Source organism: Barbatula barbatula (genome assembly GCF_947034865.1).
Source record: "Barbatula barbatula genome assembly, chromosome: 12".
Taxonomy (NCBI): Eukaryota; Metazoa; Chordata; class Actinopteri; order Cypriniformes; family Nemacheilidae; genus Barbatula; species Barbatula barbatula.
Window position 1 is genome coordinate 10,876,174 of NC_136775.1, and position 22,790 is coordinate 10,898,963.

At 37.6% G+C, this 22,790-nt stretch overlaps 1 protein-coding gene across 2 annotated transcripts; it reads left to right on the forward strand.

Annotated features, from left to right (window-relative positions):
• Positions 1–4,096: 4,096 nt before the first annotated feature.
• On the forward strand, positions 4,097–22,757 carry bcl3 (BCL3 transcription coactivator). Of its 2 annotated transcripts, none has more exons than XM_079468800.1 (9): positions 4,097–4,988; positions 6,214–6,355; positions 14,580–14,688; positions 18,919–19,126; positions 19,823–19,911; positions 20,085–20,162; positions 20,831–20,998; positions 21,377–21,443; positions 21,532–22,757. In XM_079468800.1, the coding sequence occupies exons 1-9, from the start codon at positions 4,481–4,483 to the stop codon at positions 22,005–22,007; spliced, it is 1,845 nt and encodes a 614-aa protein (XP_079324926.1). In that variant the 5' UTR covers positions 4,097–4,480; the 3' UTR covers positions 22,008–22,757. The 2 variants fall into 2 exon arrangements, with proteins under 2 accessions (XP_079324926.1, XP_079324927.1); XM_079468801.1 differs by having other exon boundaries at positions 4,116–4,988; positions 6,223–6,355.
• The last annotated feature ends 33 nt before the right edge of the window (positions 22,758–22,790 follow it).

Consider the following 22,790-nt stretch of genomic DNA (forward strand, 5'->3'; position numbering starts at 1 on the left):
CCTTCATACGGACATACAGCTTCTCGTATCACTGTTATGCTGACGACAGCCAGATCTACATCTCGTTTCACCGAAACGATACCACTGTAGCAGCTCGCATAACAGCCTGCCTAGATGACATCTCCGCTTGGATGAAATAGCATCACCTCCAGCTGAACCCGGCCAAGACAGAATTAGTTTTGTTTCCGGCACACCCCACGGTGCAACACAATCTCACCATCCAACTTGGCAATTCCACAATCACTCCCTCCAAATCGGCCAGGAACCTTAGAGTCATATTAGATGAACAGCTTTCCTTCAATGATCACATTGCAAAGACAACGCGATCCTGTCGATATGCCTTATTCAACATTCAAAAGGTTAGACCCTATCTCTCTGGGCATGCGGCACAACTCCTTATCCAGGCCCTGGTAATCTCAAGGTTGGACTACTGCAATGCCGGTCTTCCTGCAAAGGCTATCAAACCACTCCAGCTAGTTCAAAACGCAGCAGCATGCCTCGTCTTCCAACAGCCCAAAAGGGCTCATGTGACACCCCTTTTCATCTCTTTCCACTGGCGACCGGTTGAAGCCCGTATAAGATTCAAGTCACCAATGCTTGCCTACAGGACTATCACTGGCTCTGCACCGGCATACTTTCACATCCTCCTACACTTCTATACCCCATCAAGAACCCTGCGTTCAGCAAACAAGCGGCGTCTTGTATTGTCTTCACATAAAGGCATTAAATAGCTTTCCCGCTCATTCTCCTTCACAACTCCTTCCTGGTGGAACATTCTTACTAACTCGGTCGGGTCAACCACATCTCTCACAACCTTCAAAAAACTACTTTAAGCCCATCTCTTCTGTGAATAACAACTTTGTTAGAAGTGTGGCCCTCATTTTCTGGCTGTTGCAAATGAAAGGAGTTGTGTTTTTAGATTTTTTGTAAATAAAAACAAGTTTTGTTAATTTCTTTATTTTTATTAAAATATTAAAAATAGAAATACTTAAACTGCAACCACCTTTATTTTTTTCAGTATTTTTTTAAAAACAAGACCAAGATTATACTTCTAGAGTTACACTCATTTAAATGTTGAAAACACCTTTAAGTTCCGAGCTCAAAAAAGGGGACCAACAACTAAGGGGTATTATTTAAAAATTAAAATGAGAGAAAAAAGGCACAACAACCATGACATGGGATTTTGGCGGGACCTTTGTGGCCCTCTACTGGTCAAACCATTAAAGAAAAGACACATGAAATCACATGTGCAAAAAATTGGGTGTGAAATTGGATATGAATTCCCATGTGAAATGGTACCCAGGGGTAAACATGTAAAAACCCATGGGAAAAAATGTGGTGATATGGCTCCAAATGTGATCACGTGTTCTTCGCATTTCCCCACATGTTGCACGTCATCCCATGGGTTTTTACATGTCAAAAATGTTCCAAAAACACACATTTCACGTGTGTTTTTGCACATTGTTAAAAACATGTTGTATACATGTGATCACATGCGAAACATATGTAAAAAAACGTTTTGTTTTGTTTTTGTAAGGGAACGTTGATAACACTTCTCTTCAATGGAAATGACGAACAGACTCTTTAAAGCCATTTAAATAACCTTTAAAATATATATTTATGAATAATACATTTTAATAAAGATCAAATTGAAAATCATATTGACTAAATAATCATTTTTAAACAATCATTGCTTGAAAGCTCTTGGTAGCCTACCATGACACACCATTTATCGTTTCAGGAACAAGATGCTTCACTGGAAAGCTAGCAAGATGCTTTAATTTTCATACCCAATTGTTATGTTATAAATAAGATATAAGAGAACACACACATTGAGATGCAAAGAGTCTATATTAAACCTAAGTGTGATTTTGCTTCTAATCAGTAGAGGGCGCTGCTGCTGCTGATCAGAACGCATATTCATCCTCTTGGTCATGAGAAAAAAAACCATCGCAGGAGGCTCTCAGTGTACTGGTTTAAAGGGATAGTTCACAGAAAAATAAAAACTCTGTCATGAATAACTCACCCTCAAGTTCAACCCTGTGTAAATTACTCTGTTCTGTTAAACACAAAGAAAGATATTTGTAATAATGTTAATAATGGTCCGTTCTGAGGACTACCATAATCAATGAGCATGTTAACATGCACAGTGTTATGGCGATTATACTTGATAAACTGACATATGTAAGGTCATGTAAACACGTAAATCGTAGAAAGCTCATAAACGGCTTGAGCAAATACGGATCGGCAGAGGTAGTTTTTGGCCCATTACTCCGATTTCACGCTGCATGTAAACGCCTTTACCGGATTTTCTCAGTTTTGTTTATGTGCGCATGTCTGAAAGCGCAGTGGTAAAAGTCCCAACTCTCTAATCACGCAGTTGATGTAGAAATGCCAAAACGAAGAACAATTGTTGCATATGCAGGTAATGCGGACATGAAAAGAAATATAAAAATTGAGCTTCTGACCTTTTTCCCGCTGCATTTTTAATTACTAAACAGACTATCGACGATGACGTCACTGCTTGCGAGAAACCGTAACGCGTTTCCGGTTTATTATTATGCATTTGACATGTGAAAACAGGTTTCTTTTAAACAGATTTTTTATAAATATCAGTTTGTTTTGTGTATGTAAACACACTCATTGATGAACCGAACATATTTAAGTTATAGGCCTACATATACAGGTTAGGGTATAACAGAGCATATTTTCTGTTATTTAGACCTGTTTCTCAGTGTTCATTTTCTGAAAATAACTGCAAATAAAAAATGTTTTGAATGTGGGAGAAATATTGTTGGTAGTTCACAGAATGAAACAAAAACGATAATTTTACCAAATCGTAAATTCTGAAAAACTTAAATTAATTTTGAAATGGTCTCTTTTCAATGACTGTTTATATCTTTCCCTTTTTGTCACTGAACACTCTGAAGACCAAATGCCTCTTTGGTATTTAAAATGTATCTTTATGATATTAAAACCTGTTGTTTTGCGGTTTAATCAAATAGTTAATTTGAATGTGAACTATAATGGTGATATTGTATTTCATCAACTGACCTACCATAAACTCTTCATGGTGTTTTAGGGACTTTAAACGGCAATTACTTTTTTCCGTTTGCACCCATACACCCATATGATGAAGGAAAGTCCCAAACTGGCCCAGGTAACTTCAAACCCCTGGTGTGAGGCGGAATTTATGCTTGTTGGGTGCAGTTAGGGGTGTATCCATGAGCTAAAGTGAACTTTGGTTGATTGATGAATGTCAAAACGTGTCCTGTCTCAACCTGATTTGAGCCTCCTTTAGTTATTTGTCACCTCATTTTATAATGTCATGCCTTTGCTTTATCTGTAAGATTAAGATTTTGACATAATTTTATATTCATTTAAACAATTTGGGGCATCTGATCAAACTCGATTGAGCGGTGTTTTCTAGACAAGATGCTGAGAAAGCATGTGAAGAAGCTTTTGTTGTTGTTGTTATCAATGGTATGAGTCACGAGTTAAACCAACGTTACACCACATCGTCTAAGAACAGAAGCTTTCTTATCAGTTACTTATAGGTACTCCGGTGACCTGACCCTCAGTGAATTTGCTCAAATACAGAAAGGTTGAACCTGGCAGGTTTCCCGACAACAACCGAGGGAGATCCCCAGCGGAGATCCAACCGGTTTCCTAACAGGCACCGTGAGGTAAAAAGGAGCAGGCCCAACTGCTCAAAGGAAAGCAAAACTGCACACCTGTTATTCAACAAGTTATCGTTCACGTCGCCGAATGAGAAATTCGCATTGAGCGATGAAAAGAAAAGACTGTCAAATGCGTTCAGTGACCAGACATGACACACGAAACCAACCATCGAACAAACGAATCAAAACCGCACACCTTCTATGCCGATCTAAAGCGAAACCATTACTCTGCAGAAATAAATACTATTTAAAGTGGCAAAAAACTAGTCGCACCTAAAGCAAAGTTTCTCTGAATTAACCCTCACCAATGCCGTCAACAACGTTTCGCAAATGGGTGGTAGCTGACAGGCTTTCGAGTTAGTTGAACGGGGAAACCCCATCTATTACGCTACTTCCTAATTTCACTGAGAGATAGAGACTATGTAAAAGTACTTCAGATTGAATCGGGTCGTGGAGAGAGCAGCGCAGTCCCGTATTCAAGACAACATTACGCCTTATTGGCATTTTGACATAGCCTTCCCTAAAATTTCGCATCATTATTATAATTAAATTGAATGAAATTGATTCTGCGTTTTATAATTTAAAAGATTGTTTTCAGCATTAAACTTTTTAATATCAGTCGATTACTATTAGGCTACTATAAGGTGTTCCACATAGCTTAAACATCCGAAACATATGTAAGTATTGTTATTCATAAAGGCAATCTAAGGGTGATTTTAGGAACTAAAAAGCGTTTTGAAATGTGTCAGATTGACAAAATGTTGACATAAGGATTGATCTACAAAAGGACTTATATAGCAATGACCATGAGCGGCAGTAATCACACTGTGCCATCGGCACCGCTGGACCTGACCAACAAAACAAGAGAGCGTGAAAGCTGCAGTCAACGATCGACGGACGACCACAATCAGACCAGACATAGAACAGAAAAACAGGTGGAATCGGCGCACAAGTGCATCAATGGACAAGCAATTCATCCACGGGACACTTTTAATGGTTCTTCTTCGACGTCTCCATCAGACGACGCGAAAGTCACGGGACAAACCAGATCGATCACACCTCAGATGAATTGTGACAATCCGACGGACACTGCAGGAAAACCGGCAGATTCCTCGTTTTCCAAACTTCCGATCAGGAAACGTCCTTTTCCTGTTGACCTCTCCAGTGAGAGTGAACCGCAAAACAAACTTAAATGCAGCCAGGGTCCAAAAGCGCATAGCAACCAGAGTCATTCAGACCGGGATGCAAAGAAGACAGTGAATGATCATGAAAGGAACTACCGGTTCGTGCAAGCCTTCCCTGCTTATGGTAAGTTACTTTTAATGACCATTCGCATTGTTTAAAGGAATGTTTGACAGCCTAGATGAATGTATTTATTCAAAATAGCCACATAGGTTTGTTTAGTGCTATTCATAAAAGCCTCCTGTCATTTTCTAAGTTGTGTCCACGCGCGTAAGTGCGGTATGATTGCGCAGTCATGGTCAGTCCAGTGAGCAAGCGAACCACAGTCAATGCGAAATTCGCTTATCAGCAGGATGTGGTTGTAGCGTACTAAACGTGTCAGTGGGTTAACATAATCGCCATTATTCTGCTGAAAACTGCCACGTCACAAATCATTATATTTGTCTTTTCGTAATAAAATGAGCGTTTATGACGTAATTATCATGTGCATATATTTAGGCTATAAAAACATTAAATAAAGTGTTAGTCACCCCAAATTTTCAATTTTGTCTTAATTTACTCACCCTCAAGTTGTTTCCAACAAAAAATATACATTTTATTGTTATGCTAAACACAGAGAAAGATACTTGGGCTTGAAACAGTTGTAGGTCACTATTGACTACCATAGTAGAAAAAGACCCTACTGTGGTAGACAATAGTGGCCCAGAACTGTTTTGTTTCCCACATTCTTCAAAATGTCTTATTTTGTGTTCAACAGAATAAAGAAATGTATACAGGTTTGAAACTCAAGGGTGAGGAAATAACTTACATTTTTGGGTAATATTTTAACGGGATAGTTCACCCACAAAAAGTAAAATATTTCATAATTTATTCACCCTCATCCCGTTCAAAACCTGTATGACTTACTCTCTTCATTGGAACAAAAAGTAAGATATTTTGAAGAATGTCGGTTATTTAAAAACATTGGCCAGTTAACATCTAGTCTACACAGCATTAAGATTATTTTTTCCAAAATCTTTGCCTTCCACAAAAGAAAGTCAGGTGGTTTCGAATGATATTCAAACCATGAATAAACCATGACAGAAGTTTATTTTTGAGTGATCCTTCCCTTTAAGGATAGTAAAGAAATTTTAAATCATATTCTGATTATAAGAAGGCCTTATTTTATTGCTTTAAGTATGTCATGCTTTCTAAGTTAATGAATCATGATTCCGTTATTACTGTATATATAAACGCTTTCTTTTGTTACTTGTTTTTGGCACATTAAATGCTTTGTGTATAATCCATTTCATAGCTATTGTAGTTTTGCAGCGATTGTTGTGGTTTTGTTAATATTCGTGTTCCTCTGGAGTCTTTTCAGGCTGTCCATATAGCCAGTGGCCTCAGCGACACATGAGTGGTCCCGCGCTTTCATCTCCTCCTCTGCTGGAGAGCTCAGATAGGCCATTTGCAGATATTTCTGCAGCAACACATCAAGATGAAGACGGTGACACGTGAGTCATTTGCCTATTTTTGAGTCATTTCAAACATAATTGTATTTCAGGAATGGATTATGGTGAAATATGTGTGGTTTCAGAAGGGCACCAATGCCCATGAGATCAGACCAAATGTTATTATACGTCTAAAATCCATTTCAGAACCTTACACTGTGAACAGGAAACACATAAATACATTGAATCCAAGTCGCTTTGAAGAGTATTTTTTTCAAACAAATAGTCATTTCCAAAGAATTTACAGTTAAATTGCAATTGAGTTCATTACCAACAGTAATTATATGTTTGTATTTGGCATAATCTGTGTCAATGTACTTTTTTATTTACTTCTGGAAAATCCAGATTATCGTAGATACCATTTTGATAATGTTAATTTGGTCAGCTATTTTTTATTTTAGTCCAAACATACTTAAAAAAATATTATTAAGTCATCCTTGTCCTGTTTTTGTTTAGTGAAGTTTAGTCGAGTAAATTACTATGTATTTTCGTCTCGTTTTAGTCAATACAAATTTAGTCACATTTTCGTCATGCTGTATAATGGTTAAAGTGATAAAAATAGTTATTTTGCTAAATATTATAAATCACAGTGATTGTTGTCGTTTGAGAAATGTGTTTTTATATTTTCATTAAATGTAGTTTTTTGCCAAAAAGCACAAATAAACAGAAGGTTAAAATATGTGCATAGTTTATTCAATTTCATTTAGCTTCATCTAAGAAGTATTTCCATAGGGGTTTGTAAGTGCATAGTTCATACACATCCAACCTCTCCCTTAAAGGTATCATGAACTGGCCATTTTTATTATTTTATGCTGTCTGAGATCTACTTATGACGTTCACGTGGCTTTTACATTCAAAAACATCAAATCAAATAGTTATAGGCTATTTTCTACGGTGTTGAGGCCGGCTCATGAAACGCTCGGTTTTTATGTGCGGGCTGCATTGAAGACTTGGAAGACAGTTCCAAAAGACAGCAGTGTGCCCTGTGATGTACATTTCTGTGTGTCTGTTTGACAAGCTAACGTTACATGCTTGATTGGAGCCTTCTATTATCTTGTTAGACATGTAGGTTTCACAAAATCAGGAGATATAAAATGAAAAAGTGAAAGAAGTCCTCACTTTTGCACAAACGGGCTAGCTACTCTTGAGAGCCCTTCGCTAAAGATGACAGGGTTGCCAGATCTTTTAAGTGCCAATGCCCTTTGTATCTAAGACCACACAAAAAGCATAAAACCGCTTTTTAATAACGAATATGGCAACACTGCAAAAGAGCGCTGTGTGATGCAGCCTTCCGAGCATAAACACAACATAACGGTGGTTTAGTTTAAACTGACAAAACAAATCTTTAGCCCAAAAATATGTCGCTGGTTACCAATTTGTCAATCATCACAAATGCTGTAGTCTGTGCAGTGTGCATAGTTTAAGTAATTTGCGAACCAGTGGCTTAAGAAGTAGTCGCTGATATAGTTCAGTGGAGGCTGTGTTGAACCTATCGATGATTGATAGGTACATTCCATGACCCGGCATACGCTAGGCGTGGTTTCATTTCAGTAACAAAGCAAGGGGTCTTCAGTTCTTACACTTAAAGTATGTTCGTTTGAATATAATGAGCTCTTATATAACAAAAGCTCAAGTTAAAATAGATTTCTTAATTCATGACATGAACTTTACGTTTTTCTGATGCCCGCAAAATATTGACAATTCCTCGGAAACAACTCGACTGAATGTGAAGGAGAACCCCCTGAACGTAATCGCGAATGGACTGGCGGTATTCACGAGGAGGGATGTCTTTATTTAGCAACCACAATCGCAAACAAACAATGTAGTGGAGATCAATGCGGCTCGAGCAGCTCATGAGAGAACACTTAACATCGCTTAACAATTGTTTATTGACTTGAGATCCTCAACATCGCTTCCACAGTGAGAGCATTTGAGTATGGTTGCCAGATTCCACAAATGATGTCACCCACCAGTCAGAAAATGTATACTGTCATCCCTGTTTGGGGATCTGAACTCCTGTCAACTGACCACTGCAAACATTACCTCTTGTACAGCAGAGGGTCGCATAACAATCTGTAATATTTATCTTAATTTCTTTCGACAAATACTAAAAAGAGTTTTGGGGTAAGTTTTTATTTTCTAGCAGCATTTTATTTCGTCAACGATATTGCTTGCTGATATAGTCTTACAACGTGTCTACTACACCAGACGCGCCGCGACACATGGCTTGTTCTAATGGGATTGTTGAGCCGCATCTAGTGCAAACAAAATTGAAATGGGTTCTAATGCGTTCTACTGTCTTTGATTTTTCAACACAAATAATCACTGAGACTCAGTGAAAAAAAGTAAAGAAAGGACACACTCAGCACGTTCTGCTGCTTTATCTGTCAACGTAATTGAGGGAATTGTGGGTATGAGTAAGAGTACATGAGAAAGAATTGTTCTCACTGTATCATGTGTGTTTTGGGATGGGGTTTTTATTTGCTTGCTATAGATGAACACTTTCAAGTTTGGTACAATACTAGCACATTTACATTTACACTGTAATATCTTAACCTTTGCCTAGTATAAAAATATCACTTATCATGTGAGCGAAACTTCTCCAAAAATGACACCTGTTGTCACGCAATACTAATATCAGTATGTAGTCAGCAGGGGACATTGCTTTAGCCTTTAATGCTTAGTAAGCAAAAGAGAAAGATTGTGTTGAGACAAATTACGAAAAAAAATGGGACATTATAATTTCAATATTGTATTTGACGCAATTCACTTTGCACTTCTAAAAAATTCTATGCAATCTCATGTTTGATTTATTAATATTTTTATTTAGTTTGCTTTTTTCTTGAGATTTCTAAATCACATGTTTTCCTGAGGTACTTGTCGATGACACTTAATAGAATAGCATTTACATAAACACACAGACAAACACAACATAAAAACACACACACACCTTTCTATTGGTCTATCTCTCTCTCTCTCACACACATACACCCCTACTTCCCCCCCCCCGGCTCTTACGTCAATGACCGTCTCATGCTCTCACCTTGTTTTCTTCTTAGCGCTTCATAGACCCTCACTTTCGGGAAAGCCTGGTATGAGCGCAAGCCTGTTGTGTGACTGCGGTTTTCTCAGGTGTCTTTCGCTCTCTCTCTCTCTCTTTAATCTTTTTTTCAGTGCTTTGTGTGTTTAAAATGAATGGGCTCAAAAACCCAAACATCCGCTCCTCACTTCCTCCTTTACCGCTTTTTCTCTTTTGCTTACCAGTCTCTCTCTCCCCCATTGCTCTGTTCTTAATGCGTATATATTTCTGTGGCCTTTCTTCACTTATTACTATCAATACCTAACGCCCACTTTATTAAATTTTCTTGTACTGTAAAGTCGGCACATGTTTAAAGATGAATTAAACATAGGCAACCCCTTTTTAAAATGCTAATTAAATAAAGTGCACACTAAAGCATTTTGCGCCCAGGTCCTTGGTAGGGCCTGTGTTCAAGATTCAAGTTTTTTTTATTTGTCACATACACAGTTATATAGAAAATATACAACCAGCAGTGAAATGTAGGTCAGCTCCAAAGTCTCACAGTGCAATTGAAAACACAAAAGGAAAATATAAATAATGTAAAGTTTAATTTATATATAGTCTATGGTAAACTGTAAATATTTACATGAGAAGGAATGTGCAAAAGAATGTGCAAACTCGAGGTGGTTACTTAGCAGCAACAAAGAATAAAGCAGTCAGTGCTGTGTGCACGTAACAATGTCACTAAATTGGATGTTGAATGTTTTTAAGAGTACAATGAGTGAGGTCACATTATGTTAAGAGACTGAGTTTAGGGGAAAAGGCTTCTCCTTGTCTAGTCTCTCTATTTTGGCCAACAGGCTATGGAAGCGCTTACCAGATGGCAGCAGCGTAAAAAGACAGTTACCAGGGTGGTTGAAGTCTTAAATGATTTTTTCAGCTCTGCTTTTGCAGCATTTGAGGTAGATGTCCTGCAGGAATGGTAGAGCACACCATGAGATGTGTTCAGTTTATCGCACAACTCTCTGCAGGGCTTTGCAGTCTTGGCTGGAGCTGTTCCCATACTGCACTGAGTTAAAACACTTTCTATGGCCCCTGAATAGAAAGTTTTCAGGATTGTTGGTGAAACCCTGAATTTCCACAGCTGTTGCAGATGGTACAGTCTTTGCCTGGCTTTATTCACCTGTGTCTGAATGTGTGAAGTCCAAGTCAGGTCCTCGTAGATGTTTACACCGATGTACTTGTAGCTGCTCACCCTCCCCACGGGGTCCCTCTGATCATAAGAGGAGTACTGTATCATCAGCAAATTTGACAATAGTAGTGGAGCTGTGAGAAGACACGCAGTCATGTGTATAGAGAGAGTAGAGTAGGGGACTCAGGACGCAGCCCTGTAGCACTCTTACTCTGAGGGTGATGGAGTTGGAGGTGAACTGGCCTACTTTCACTCCCTGAGGTCTGTCAGTGAGAAAATCTTCGATCCAATCGCAAAGTGAAGGATTCAGACCAAGATTCAGGAGTTTGAAAGCTCCCAGCTTACTGGGAACTATAGTATTGAAAGCTGAGCTGTAGTCAATGAATAGCAGACTTACATAGTTCCCATTGTTGCTGTCAATGTGCGTGAGGGAAGAGTGCAGGACGTGAGAGATGGCGTCCTCAGTAGATCTATTGGGACGACAGGCAAACTGAAGAGGGTCTAACGTATCAGGGATAGAAGTGCAAAAGTCTCTCAAAGACCTTCATGACTGTTGACGAGGACAGTCCACTGGACAGTGACCCTGAATCTGCTTACAAATATATTTTTTTGTATTTAGCATAAGAATAACATTTATACAGGTTTGAAAAAACTTGAGGGCTAGTAAATGATGACATAACTTTCATTTTGAGTGAACTATCCCTTTAAGTATGTTATGTTTTGTGCAATCACATAAGTTGCACAAACAGTGGTTATCAACTGGTTACACAATTTACATGAAGTGGCAACCCTACACAGTACCAAAAATGCAGAACTGTGTCATGTCAAACTTTAAACCTTTATTTTATAAGAATAATCTATGAGTTATGCATTATTATATATTTTAACCTACAGTCTTACTTACTACCTTAAAATCACAGACCTAAACAAAATGAAGTAGAATGTAAAATCACTGGGTGCAGATGCACCTTATGCATATTGTGAATGCTGTTCTAAGCCCTCAGACTGTATGCACTTATATATTGCCACTTTGTGCTCTGACACAAGGTAACCTTCACTCTTACCTTGTTTGGGAATTTTAAGGTCCCTGGTGTAAGTGTAACAGTTTTTGTTTGTGTGTGTATTTAGAGTGTGTTTTGCCCAGGTTGTTATGTCATACATCAGTCTTGTTTGCTGCGGCAAGAGGCCTGCGCTAGAGGGGATGTTAGAGGTTTGCTTTTCTGGGCTGTACAGGATGCCACACATGCGCCACTGCCCTGCCAAGAGCCCTTCATCTTATTCAGATGTGCAGGTTCCTACGTCAGTCTCAGCTCAAGCCTTATCTGGGGCTGCGGTCTAACTAACTCTCTGTCACTTCCAGGAACCCTAAGTTTCATCTGTAGAAAAGAAAGAGAGAGTGAATGAGAAACTGTATTTTAAACTGAACACTGACACCCAAGGCAATGATCATGATAGATAACGAAGATTTAGCTTGATTTGATTGCATCTGTTCAAACATGTGCAAAATATCGCCCTGTGTGTTTAACATCAGCCTGTTTATTCAACTTATCTAAATATGGAATGTCGACTTAATTTATCAGCCACAAAGTTGCAGACCCTGATCATTGTTGACGACAGATTTTACGATTTTTTTGCTTAGACTCGATGTGGGAGATTTCTTGTGTTACTGACACAAAATGTTAAAGTTCAGATGTCGAAACCCTGTGTCCATCAGCATCTACAATAACAAATGACTGTACACTTTGTCCGTACGGATGGAGTTTGCACAAGGCCCCAGACCGGTCACACTACTGTGTGTAAATATACAATCCTGAAATTTGATAAATACTCCATAATTATCTAACAGGAATGACACACGATCATACAAACAGTACAGAAGAGGCACAAGATTTCCTGGAGTACTCTGAGCATTGAGCTCATTTACAGGAAAGGAGGAGAATAGATACTGAATTAAGTTACTAATAATCTCTTCTGCTTTTCAGACTCAAGAGCAAGGAACAGAGAAGCTGTGACTTGGCAGATTGTTTTGTTCTTGCGGGTCAAGGCATGAGTCAGGGCAGCTTGTATTCGATTTGACTCAATTGGTCTTCTCTTCCTCATTTTGTTTTAATGGGGACTGTCAAAGTCATATTTCAGGAGGGTAGTTAGTGCGGCTAACATGCGGGGACGTCTGAATCAATTGACATACAGAGGAAATCTTGTATTGTATTCTAAAAAGAGGTCTTTAATGAAAACCGACATTTTCCCCAATGTCATTTCAACATCATTTCTCAGATGCTTTGTCAAAGGCTTGTTTTCAGTGTTTTGGAAACCACCTATAAGCAGGACAAACAGAATAATGGCTATTTGGTCATTTTCATTTATTGAAATAAAAAGTCGTTATTATATGTGGCTGTTAATTTAAGGCCATCATCATTGTTGTCATCCGAAAATATTGAATTGAATAACCTACATTAGACAACAGTGCAGAATAGGAAAACCTTTACTGTTTGATTACAAAATAAACAATGACCGTCCCTGTTTTTCTTTACCAAACATTTGCCTTTTTACTTTGCATCAGAGTGTATTTACATTCTTTACGACATTCCCTAGAATTGTGATAGTTCCTGAGGCAAAACAAAGACATTTAACACGGATGTCTACCAGATGAAAATCTTCTGCAAGTCTGCATGCTCATCAACTTTTAAATTCCTCAGTATTGTTGTGTTATGTAAGAAAATGTACCGTGATGGGCAATTCAGATAGGTCTTGTAAGGCAATGGGCCCTCTTGTTTGTCAAAATAGTGTAAATAACTAAACATGCTTCGAGTCTACATGTTTTTTTTCTTCGTAGAAGTTTCTCAGGGTTTCATGGGAAGTTTTGGTAGAGGAGTCTGAAAAGCACAGAAAGCCCCTAACGCAACAGTAAATAATATAATAATTAGTATTCAAAACAGAAAGAACGATGCCATTGTCCCTGAGGGCAGGAAGTGACTTCAAACCAAAGTAGCTGTTACTGGAAGTAGATTTAGAAAAAAACATCACATAAAAATGTCATGCCGAGTTCCTCTCTCTCGTGCGGTTTTCTTCCTGTTCCCAAACTTTAGCCTCAATGCTTTCACCTCACGTAGACTAAGGTGTTCTGTGAAATGATAGGGAGATAAGCATTTCCCTGTACTCACAGATATTTGTTCAGAGGTTGCATTTAAAGCCACCGTGCACAAGATGAGTCATACACGTAGTTGTTTTGCAAACCTTTAGTCACTCAATCAGGTAATGGGTCAACCAGTGAACTGATAAGACCTTTACTGGTCATTCAAAGAAGAGCAACACCTTTGTTGGATAAAAAAACTGAAAAGCATTCTTTATAGTGTCTATTATGGAAGGATGAATATATGAAGAGTTTGGTTCCAAAATGAGATAACTATCAATCAAACTGTAGTTGGTTTGTTTTGATTTAAGCCATAATAACTCAACAGCTAACTAACACAATAAACACTACAAAAACATGACAACATACATTTTTTTGGTTGAAAATTTTTAGTTATCTAAGTTTGGAACCAAACTCTTCATTTTGAATCTTTTGTTATTGTTGGTGAGTTTATAGGATTATGTATTTGAAGTTTATTTAGTTTTTCTGCTCAACAATACTAAGATTGAATTATTGCAGAAAGTACATTGACAATTATACAAATATAATATATAAAATAAAATAAAACAATAATAGAGATATGAAATATGCATCCATTCACTCACACACATAGTGCATAACATGTAAAAAACAGTCAAGTACAACTGCCGATGGGGACCCTTAGCATCCACATTACATTAATTGAACAGTCTTATACCTAAAAGAATTGTAGAACTTGCATTATATTCTTTACTTACTTGGGGTAATGTCAAATTGCTCTGCTTTCTAAGATGCAGACCAGTTTTTTCACCCCTGGTTGATGGAAAAATATCATGCAGGGGATGATCATTCTGGGCCATCTCTTGCACGAGTTTATGTTTCTTTGTCTTTGTGAATGCGTTTATAGGCCTCTTCACATTGCTGTGGTTAAGGAGAACGGTGAACTGGTCAGGTGGCTTAGTGAAATATTTCGATGGGCCCACAGAGACCTAGACGTTTTCAATAACCTACGACAGGTGAGTCTATAAAAACACACAAACACACATATAAACAAGCAAGTAAACTTTGTATAATAGACTAAATGTAATTGCTGTTGTTGAAAGAAACAGGTACATTTGGAAGATGTAATGCACAGAATAATATAAAACTTATAACTTAAACCAGCTTAAAGTCATCATTTACTCACCCTCTTTTCATTAAAAACCTGTATGACTTTCTTCCACAGAACACAAAATAATATATTTTGTAGAATGTTGTAAACTGGCCCCCATTCACTTAAATTATTTTTGTGAACAGCGTTGTTCAGTTACCAACTTCAAAATATCTTCTTTTGTGATCTGCCGAAGAAAGAAAGTCATAAAGGTTTGAAATGACAAGAGGGTGGGTAAATACAGAATTTTCGGTTGATCTATTACTTTAATATTGCTTGATGGTTTTATCTGGTTTCCCCACCTGGTCTGAAAGAGTTTTAGGCATCAGCTCTTCTGCTGTCCAGACTGGCGATCACCTAACTCATTTCAGATAGATTAAAAGGCCAGCTGATGTCCAGTTTTATATCAGGGTCGGGCTAGAGAGAGAATTGCTCCTCAGATTTTCCTGGGCCCTCCCAAAATCTCCAGCTGACTGACAATAAAAAAAACTCTTATTATTTGTATTAGCTATTAAATAATGATCTGTCTATTATTCATTCAATAAACTATGATTATATATTGTTGCCCAACGAAAATTATTGCCCCCCCAGTCAAGTCCCCCAGGCCTCTTTTTTTATACTGGCTCAAGCTGCTTTTTCCCAGCATAATGCTCAGGTCTTGAGCAGAAGATGCAATCCTAGCACAGGTCCTAGCGTTCGCTGGCCACCACAACACACGCAGCCTCCTTCATCTGCTTGGCCTGTTCTCATGTGTCAGAGCTATTATGACTGCACAGCCCCACCAAACTGTTCCCATGCTTTCATGTCCTGTTCTTTATTTTTGTTTGCATTAACACACACTTCCACCATTCTCACCCATCTGCATTATCAATTACCGCCAATGCATGTCTAGCTCGACCTCAAAAATCACCTCAAATTCGTGTTTAGGTTTCATTTGGCTTACAGGCAGTTTTATCACACACTTGTATGCACACGCACCAGGCAGTTACCAGAAGCTGCGCATGTGTCTTTCAGCTGCGGCCTGAAACTGTTTTACTGTCAGATTGCTGAGGTTAAGTTTTGTGTTATATCCTGTCTTCAATTGTTATTTCCCCAGAATCGTGAAGTACACATTAGCATGTCTTTGAAGCTTGGATTGAGCTTTGAGTTTGACATTCGGTCTGCAGCGTTCTGCATTTGCTTTCTGTTTGGAGGAATTTTAATAATGATGCTTAATATTAAATATTTTAAAGGCATCTAAGTGATACAGACCTGTAGAAGTGTTACTACAGTTTTTATAATTACTACATCACTGTCTGTATCACTAGAACTGACTTGCAAGAAAGACTATCAGAGTCTGCTTCTTTCTGCCCTCCACATCTTGCCTCCCACTTGACTATTACAACCAACAATGACATTGACATTTGAAATGTAGGTCCAATGAAACGACGTGTGAGTGAGTGAGCGTGTGTATGCAAATCAGATTCATAGATTCATATGATACGATAGGTTCAGTCAAGCAAAACCACAAGTAAGTTTGCATGATCTGTATAAGTTATATTTGTATTAGTTTGTGTGCAAACACAATTAAAGCGGCTGTTGTATGTGTATGAAATTATTTATCCTCGTTCCGAGAAGTCACATGACAGACTCGCACTCTGGGTTGTTTCTCAACATACCTTGTGTTGAGGTTTACAGGGTATTAAAAAGGGACTTTCCCTTTCTCTCTCTATCTCGCGCTCCCTCTCTGTCGTAACCTATTCATCTCTTTAATTCTGAATAAGAAATGTCTTCAGCACACATTGACCAATGGAAACGTTTACAGATATTTTTTTGTGTAGTTTTCGTAACAATACCAATTACATTCATTTAAATGCTGGTTATAAAAAAGTACCATATATGTTTATTTGCACATCTTTTTGTGCACTGTTTGTTTTTCATGTCTTTACTTTTCTATAACGTATGCTCCAGCCCAGTCATCAATGCTAAATCATGCTGGATTTAGTTTCAGTTCACTAGAATGTGTTCTTGGCTCACACCTCTGCGTAATGAGTCTTCCCCTTATTCAGCCAACATTGCCCTCTATTTTATTCTTTTTTTCTGTGTTTACACTCTGGAATGTGAATCTGAGGACACGCTGCAAGGGAGAGGAAAGGGATTTTCCCTTTCTGATCCATCTCTTCCCTTCCTCATCAGTCCTCTCTCTCCCTCGGCACATTTCCGACTCCTCCTGTCCCTTTTTCTATCCCCTTCACTATTTCTCCCCCTTCTTTCAAAGCACTTACAGTTTCATTTGAAACTGTTATGATTGTTTGTTGGACAGTTTTTCAGGTTGAAATAAAATGACAAACGCCTATTACAATAACACAGTAACATCCTCTGTAATGCAGTTTTTCAAGTTTTGCATAGGAATGATCCATCATGGTTCCTGATGCCTCATGGTTTAGATTTATATTAAAAGGATCTGCTCTTAAGGAAAATCCATAAAATTTCACGTTTGTGGTAACATGTCGTCTACCCTGCACACATCAGCCAGTGTGTGATGTTGGGTGAGTCAGACAGGATTCAGGGAAATAGGAGCATTGTTTTTTTAGCAAGGGAGGGCCATAGGCATTGTGACACCAGAGGAATTTCTGTATTCTGTCTCTGTGTACTTTTTTCAACTGTGCCTTACTGGAACATCATCTTTCCTTTGCCAAATCACACCCCTTACCCCTCATCCCAATCTAGACCTGACTCTACCTGCCACCAACTGATGCTAATCTTTAGTAGATATTATTATAAACCACAAACCTCCTTCTCTTTCTGTATTTTAATGTCAACAAACACTATACCAAACTTGTTGCCTTAAGTTATACTTGTTAAATGTGGAGTATTTAGGTTCTATATAAAAATGTATTTTTTCAGAGATAAAGGGAAAGTTCACCTAAAAATAGAAATCGTCATTTATTCACCCTCATGTCAAAATCTGTATATGACCCTTCACCCAAAAGAAGATACTATGAGAAATTTCTTAATGGTTTTGTGTCCATACATTGGGAGTCAATGTGGGCCATTCACCAACGTTTGAAATAATGAGAGAAAATATTTTTTTTGGGTGAACAATCGCTTTAATGTGCTTTACTGCAGTGTGTAAATGCAACAGTGTCTTTGAAATATGTCAAAGTAATTAACCTTGTAACAATTTAACGGTTTGCCGTTTTCTGTTTCAGTATTGTTTTGACTAATTCAATTTTACATTCTGTTGTTTGTTTTATTTTGGTTTTATTGTGTTTCTGTCAACATGCAATACTTTCACTCTTTGAATGTCTTCGGTAAAGGAAGCAAAATAAAGTGTTACATGCTTCAATATACATCTGTCAAATATTAGAAAATTTCCAAAAATTCACTCTTGCATGCACAGTTTGTTGAAGCAGATACTGATTGTTTGGGTTTAACATGCGGTAATTGCTAAATGTGCCTGTAAAGGTTTTTTTTTAGTTTATTTGTTAGTTTAGACCATGTTTGTTTTCGCACAATGTATAAGTGGCCCCTGGGATGTTTTAAAAGGGCTGTTTACCTGATTATCATTAGATCTGCAAAACTGACCTTTAACCTGCTAGACAAGTTCCAGGTTAGCAGATGCAGTTACAGGAATCCAGACCAGGATATGACTCAACCTATCAGAGCAAATAAACCTGTACAGCTTATCAGACATTGGAGTGATAGATTTCCCTGATGCACTGAATAAATATTTATATGTATAACTATATACATCATTTACTTATAGATAAATACAATATTAAATATAGATAACTCAGTCTAAACAAAATCATGTTTTTCATTGTGCAGTCCAATTAATATCATTCAAACTGCAGTTTTTGTTTTTTTATTTGAGGCACAATAACTAAAAAAATACAGCTAACTCACACAATAAACACAGTAAAAACATGATTTTTTTACATTTTTAAAAACTGAGTTATCTCATTTTGGAACCAAACTCTTCATATATACATGTCCATATGAAATAGAAGGTGGAATTTTGATCATGTGTTCTGAATGTAGTTCTCTTTTGTATATTCATTATTGACTAAATCAGAAATCCCTTTCCCTCCCTCCCTCTCTCATACTCTCACAGACACCGTTGCACTTGGCTGTCATTACCCATCAACCCAGTTTGGTGAAAGCTCTGCTGGAGGCAGGTGCTGATCCTGGAGCTCTGGACCGTCATGGGCAGACAGCGCTGCATCTGTGTTGTGAGCATGGAGAGGCCCACTGCCTCGATGTCATTATCAGACACTACTCGCACAATCCCTCACCCCACTTGGAGATCAGGAACTATGAAGGTGAGTGCTGGGGCCCATCGGGTATAAGGACCTGATAAATTCAAGTATTTTTGTAAGTGCACATTGAAATGAGTGAATTTACCATATTTGATTTTGCATGTCAGACAGAGAGGGCTGCTGCTATGTACTGTTTCACTAGGGGGCAGTAAAGAAAACAAGGCTTAATGGTCGATTCTTGAATGCATTCATGTATGTGTGTCTATGTTCACAGTCGCACCATCATACTTTTGTTTTACAATGCCTGCAGTATGTAGTATGTACGCTGTGCATAGTACTTTAGTATGAAAGTTTGTAGTATGTGAGCACACAACAATGTAACACAACTTTAAACTCTTATGTTTAGAAATGATTTCGCTTATCAGAATAGAGGAAAGTTAAGTATTTCTGTATATGCTATATATTTATGTGTGGATTCAGGACATAGCAGAGATTGTCATGAAGAGGCTTTATTACAGTATTTAATTTGTTTTATATATAGTATTATTTATCAGTCAGTATAACTTAACAGTCTTTGCAGTGAAGTTGGTATTAGTTTTGTTCATGGGTGTGAAATGCAAGATGAGGAAAAACATCCTTTTTACGTCACCATTAAAAAAGCCCCCAGAACCATAGGAGAGGGGTATTGTTTATAAATGTGCTGGTCAATTAAACGTCATGCTTGCTTCAGTGCGTAATGTTTTTTTTTTCTAATAACAGGTCTGACTCCCCTTCACCTTGCCGTGCAGAACAGAGATAAAACATTGGCAAGAATCTTATTGGACAGAGGAGCTGAGATCAATTCAGGGGTTAGTAAATTTGTCATTAACTCTTAAGCACCTTACTTCCTTATCTGTTGTCAAATGTGATTTCATGTTTCCCCTTCCCATGTATGTTCTCCTCCCTTTTCACTTTCCCTATAAAGTGATCTCAGGGGTTTATTAAAGAGGTATTTATTGTTGTGTTTCCTCTTAAACCACAGGATAACAAAAGTGGCCGCAGTCCACTGATGCATGCTGTAGAAAATGACTGTATTGACATGGTCACATTACTGATCGAGGTATGTGCGTCAGCATATATTTTTTGTTGCATACATCCCCCATATTTCAAAGGCTATGAGTCAGCTCTTGGGCAAAGCAAGTTCGATGGAAGTCACCATTGTCCAACACATTTGTCACAGTCTGTTCCTTTCATTATTCTTCTGTACTTCTCTGATAGAGGCACATGAGGCAACAGATAGGCTTAACTTTTGTTGCCTCTTAAAGGGATAGTTCACCCAAAAATGAAAATTCAGTCATCAATTACTCACCCTTATGCAATTTCATACCTGCATAAATAGAGAGAAAGATGTTTGGAAGAATGTTAGTAATTTTCAGTTCCAGGACATAATTTACTACCATAGTAGGAAGAATTAAATGGTAGTCAAAGGTGATCTTTGTTTTCATTAATTCTTCAAAATATCTCATTATGTGTTCAACAGAACAATAAAAAAATGGTAGTGGATGATGTCCCAGAACTGAAATTTGCTATGATTCTTCTAGATATATTTCTCTGAGTTCCTTGGAGCAAAGACATTTATACAGGTTTGAAACAACCTGAGAGTGAGTAAATTATGACAGATTTTTTATTTTTGGATGACAATTAAAGTAGTTAACCTACAAAATTTATATCCAGTTTCAAGTTTTTTTACTCGTAATGTTTACAGTCTTTCTCTGTGTTGTCTTTCAGAGTGGTTGTGATGTGAATGCACAGTCTTACAGTGGGAACACAGCTTTACACAGCGCCTGTGGCAGAGGTCGAATAGAGATTGTCAGGCTATTGCTGAAGAATGGAGCTGACAGTAGTTTAAAAAACAACCATAATGACACCGCCATCATGGTAGCAAAAAACAAAAAGGTGAGAAATTGATGTTTGTAGGGAGGATTCGTTTAGAGTCATGATGGAAACATGTTTACAAAAGATATTTACTAGTTTGATTATGTGTTTATTCCTGAGTTATTATTGTTCAGTTTTAGTTTTATCATAGTTTTATTACAATTTTACATTTATCAAATGTATTTTTTATTCATTTATTTGTTGTAAAAATACAGGGATAAAACAGTCATATTATTTTCATTAAAACAGTCAATAGACAGTAGAAGAATTCAAACACTGCCAACAAGTGGAAGTTCCCAAAACATGGTTTCTTGCAGAATTTACATGCATCCTAATTTGCATCTTAGTCAGATGACTGAACTTGTATAACTCCAGTGATTATGTGATTATATCTTAAAGGTGTCTGACGTGTTGCGAGGGAAAGGCACTCGTAGCTACACTGTGAAAGCACTATCGAGCAATAACGGTAGGAGCCAAACACACATGACTTATTTTTCACTAAAAGTATTGTTATTTTTAAGCTCATTAAGTACATTCAATTTTTTTTCTTGCAGGCTCTCTGTCCCCAGGCAGCTCAAATCATTCTCCACGGTTAACTCCCACTCATCAGAGCAGCACCTCACTTTCCCCTGTGGCTTCAGTTTCACACTCGCCAAGAAGTCAGTCAGTCGAGAGCATTTCAGGACGTCAATCGCCTGTCAATGGCAATGAAAACACACGTATGCCCATGTTGCCAAGATCGCTTCATAATATATCAGCAGACAATGAAGCAACGTATGGAATGTCACTTCATCCTTTACTGTGGTTTTCACCGTCTGTTTCGCACATCCATAGAAGGACGTTAATCACAGGGCCCTACTATGATATTCACAATCCACCATATTATACCAATGCCCACATCATCGGTATCCCTGTCCCTGTCTCTCCATCACAGGGTACTGTTAACCAATCACGACCATCCAGTTCCAGCAGTGACCAATCAGACATGTCAACTATGAGCATAAACAGTGAAGAAAGAGGTGTAAGTTGATAGTGGCTGAATCTTTTTGTTTGACTTTTTATGTTTAAAACAGTGACTGAATTATATTGTGTGTATTTGACCTTTTGTCAGTTCTGTGTAAATTTTGATGTTTGAAGTTTGGTCAAATCATGTAATTGCATGTAAATCTGGCATATAATTAATGATTATGTTTTTTATCATTGTTATGTGTTTTGCAAAGGTTATAATACTTAACTTATATAGGAAGGCAGAAGAACGTTTTTTATTCTTTTTTATCTGAGATTCACCACCTCACAACATAATGGGAAATTATGTTTTGTCCGTACGTTTATTGACAGCATTCAGTTTCCTATCTGTACAGAGAAGAAGAGAAGTGTTTCTCCATAAGACTTTTTATAATGCAGATAGTCTGTTTTTTTAAATCATTAAGGTTGGATTTTTATGTTGTTTAAATATCATTTGTTAATTCTTGATTTTGTTGATTTAATTGGACTTTGACAAGCACACTGCATTTCATGGCGATGTCCTTATTACAGTACACACAGAAACAAAATTAAACACTGAAATCATTAAAATATTTCTCAAACTCCTGTGGTAATTTAAGCATTCTGATCAAATTACACCAACAGGCCCCTTAATATGAAATTTGTACTTTATGGTGACGTTTCTGTGAATATATGAAATTTGGTTTCAATACAAATGTGTGAATATAACTGCAATGGTGTATAATAGCCTCATTTACTTAAATACATATTTGTATAAACCTTTGTGTATTTCATGAACATTATTTGTTTTTATTGTATTGAAATGTGG

Coding starts and splice junctions, on each gene's coding strand:
- bcl3 (XM_079468800.1), top strand. CDS start 4,481: ATGACCATGAGCGGCAGTAATCACACTGTGCCATCGGCACCGCTGGAC. Junction 19,912..20,084: donor GAGCTGAGATCAATTCAGGG/GTTAGTAAATTT, acceptor CTTAAACCACAG/GATAACAAAAGTGGCCGCAG. Junction 20,163..20,830: donor TGGTCACATTACTGATCGAG/GTATGTGCGTCA, acceptor GTTGTCTTTCAG/AGTGGTTGTGATGTGAATGC.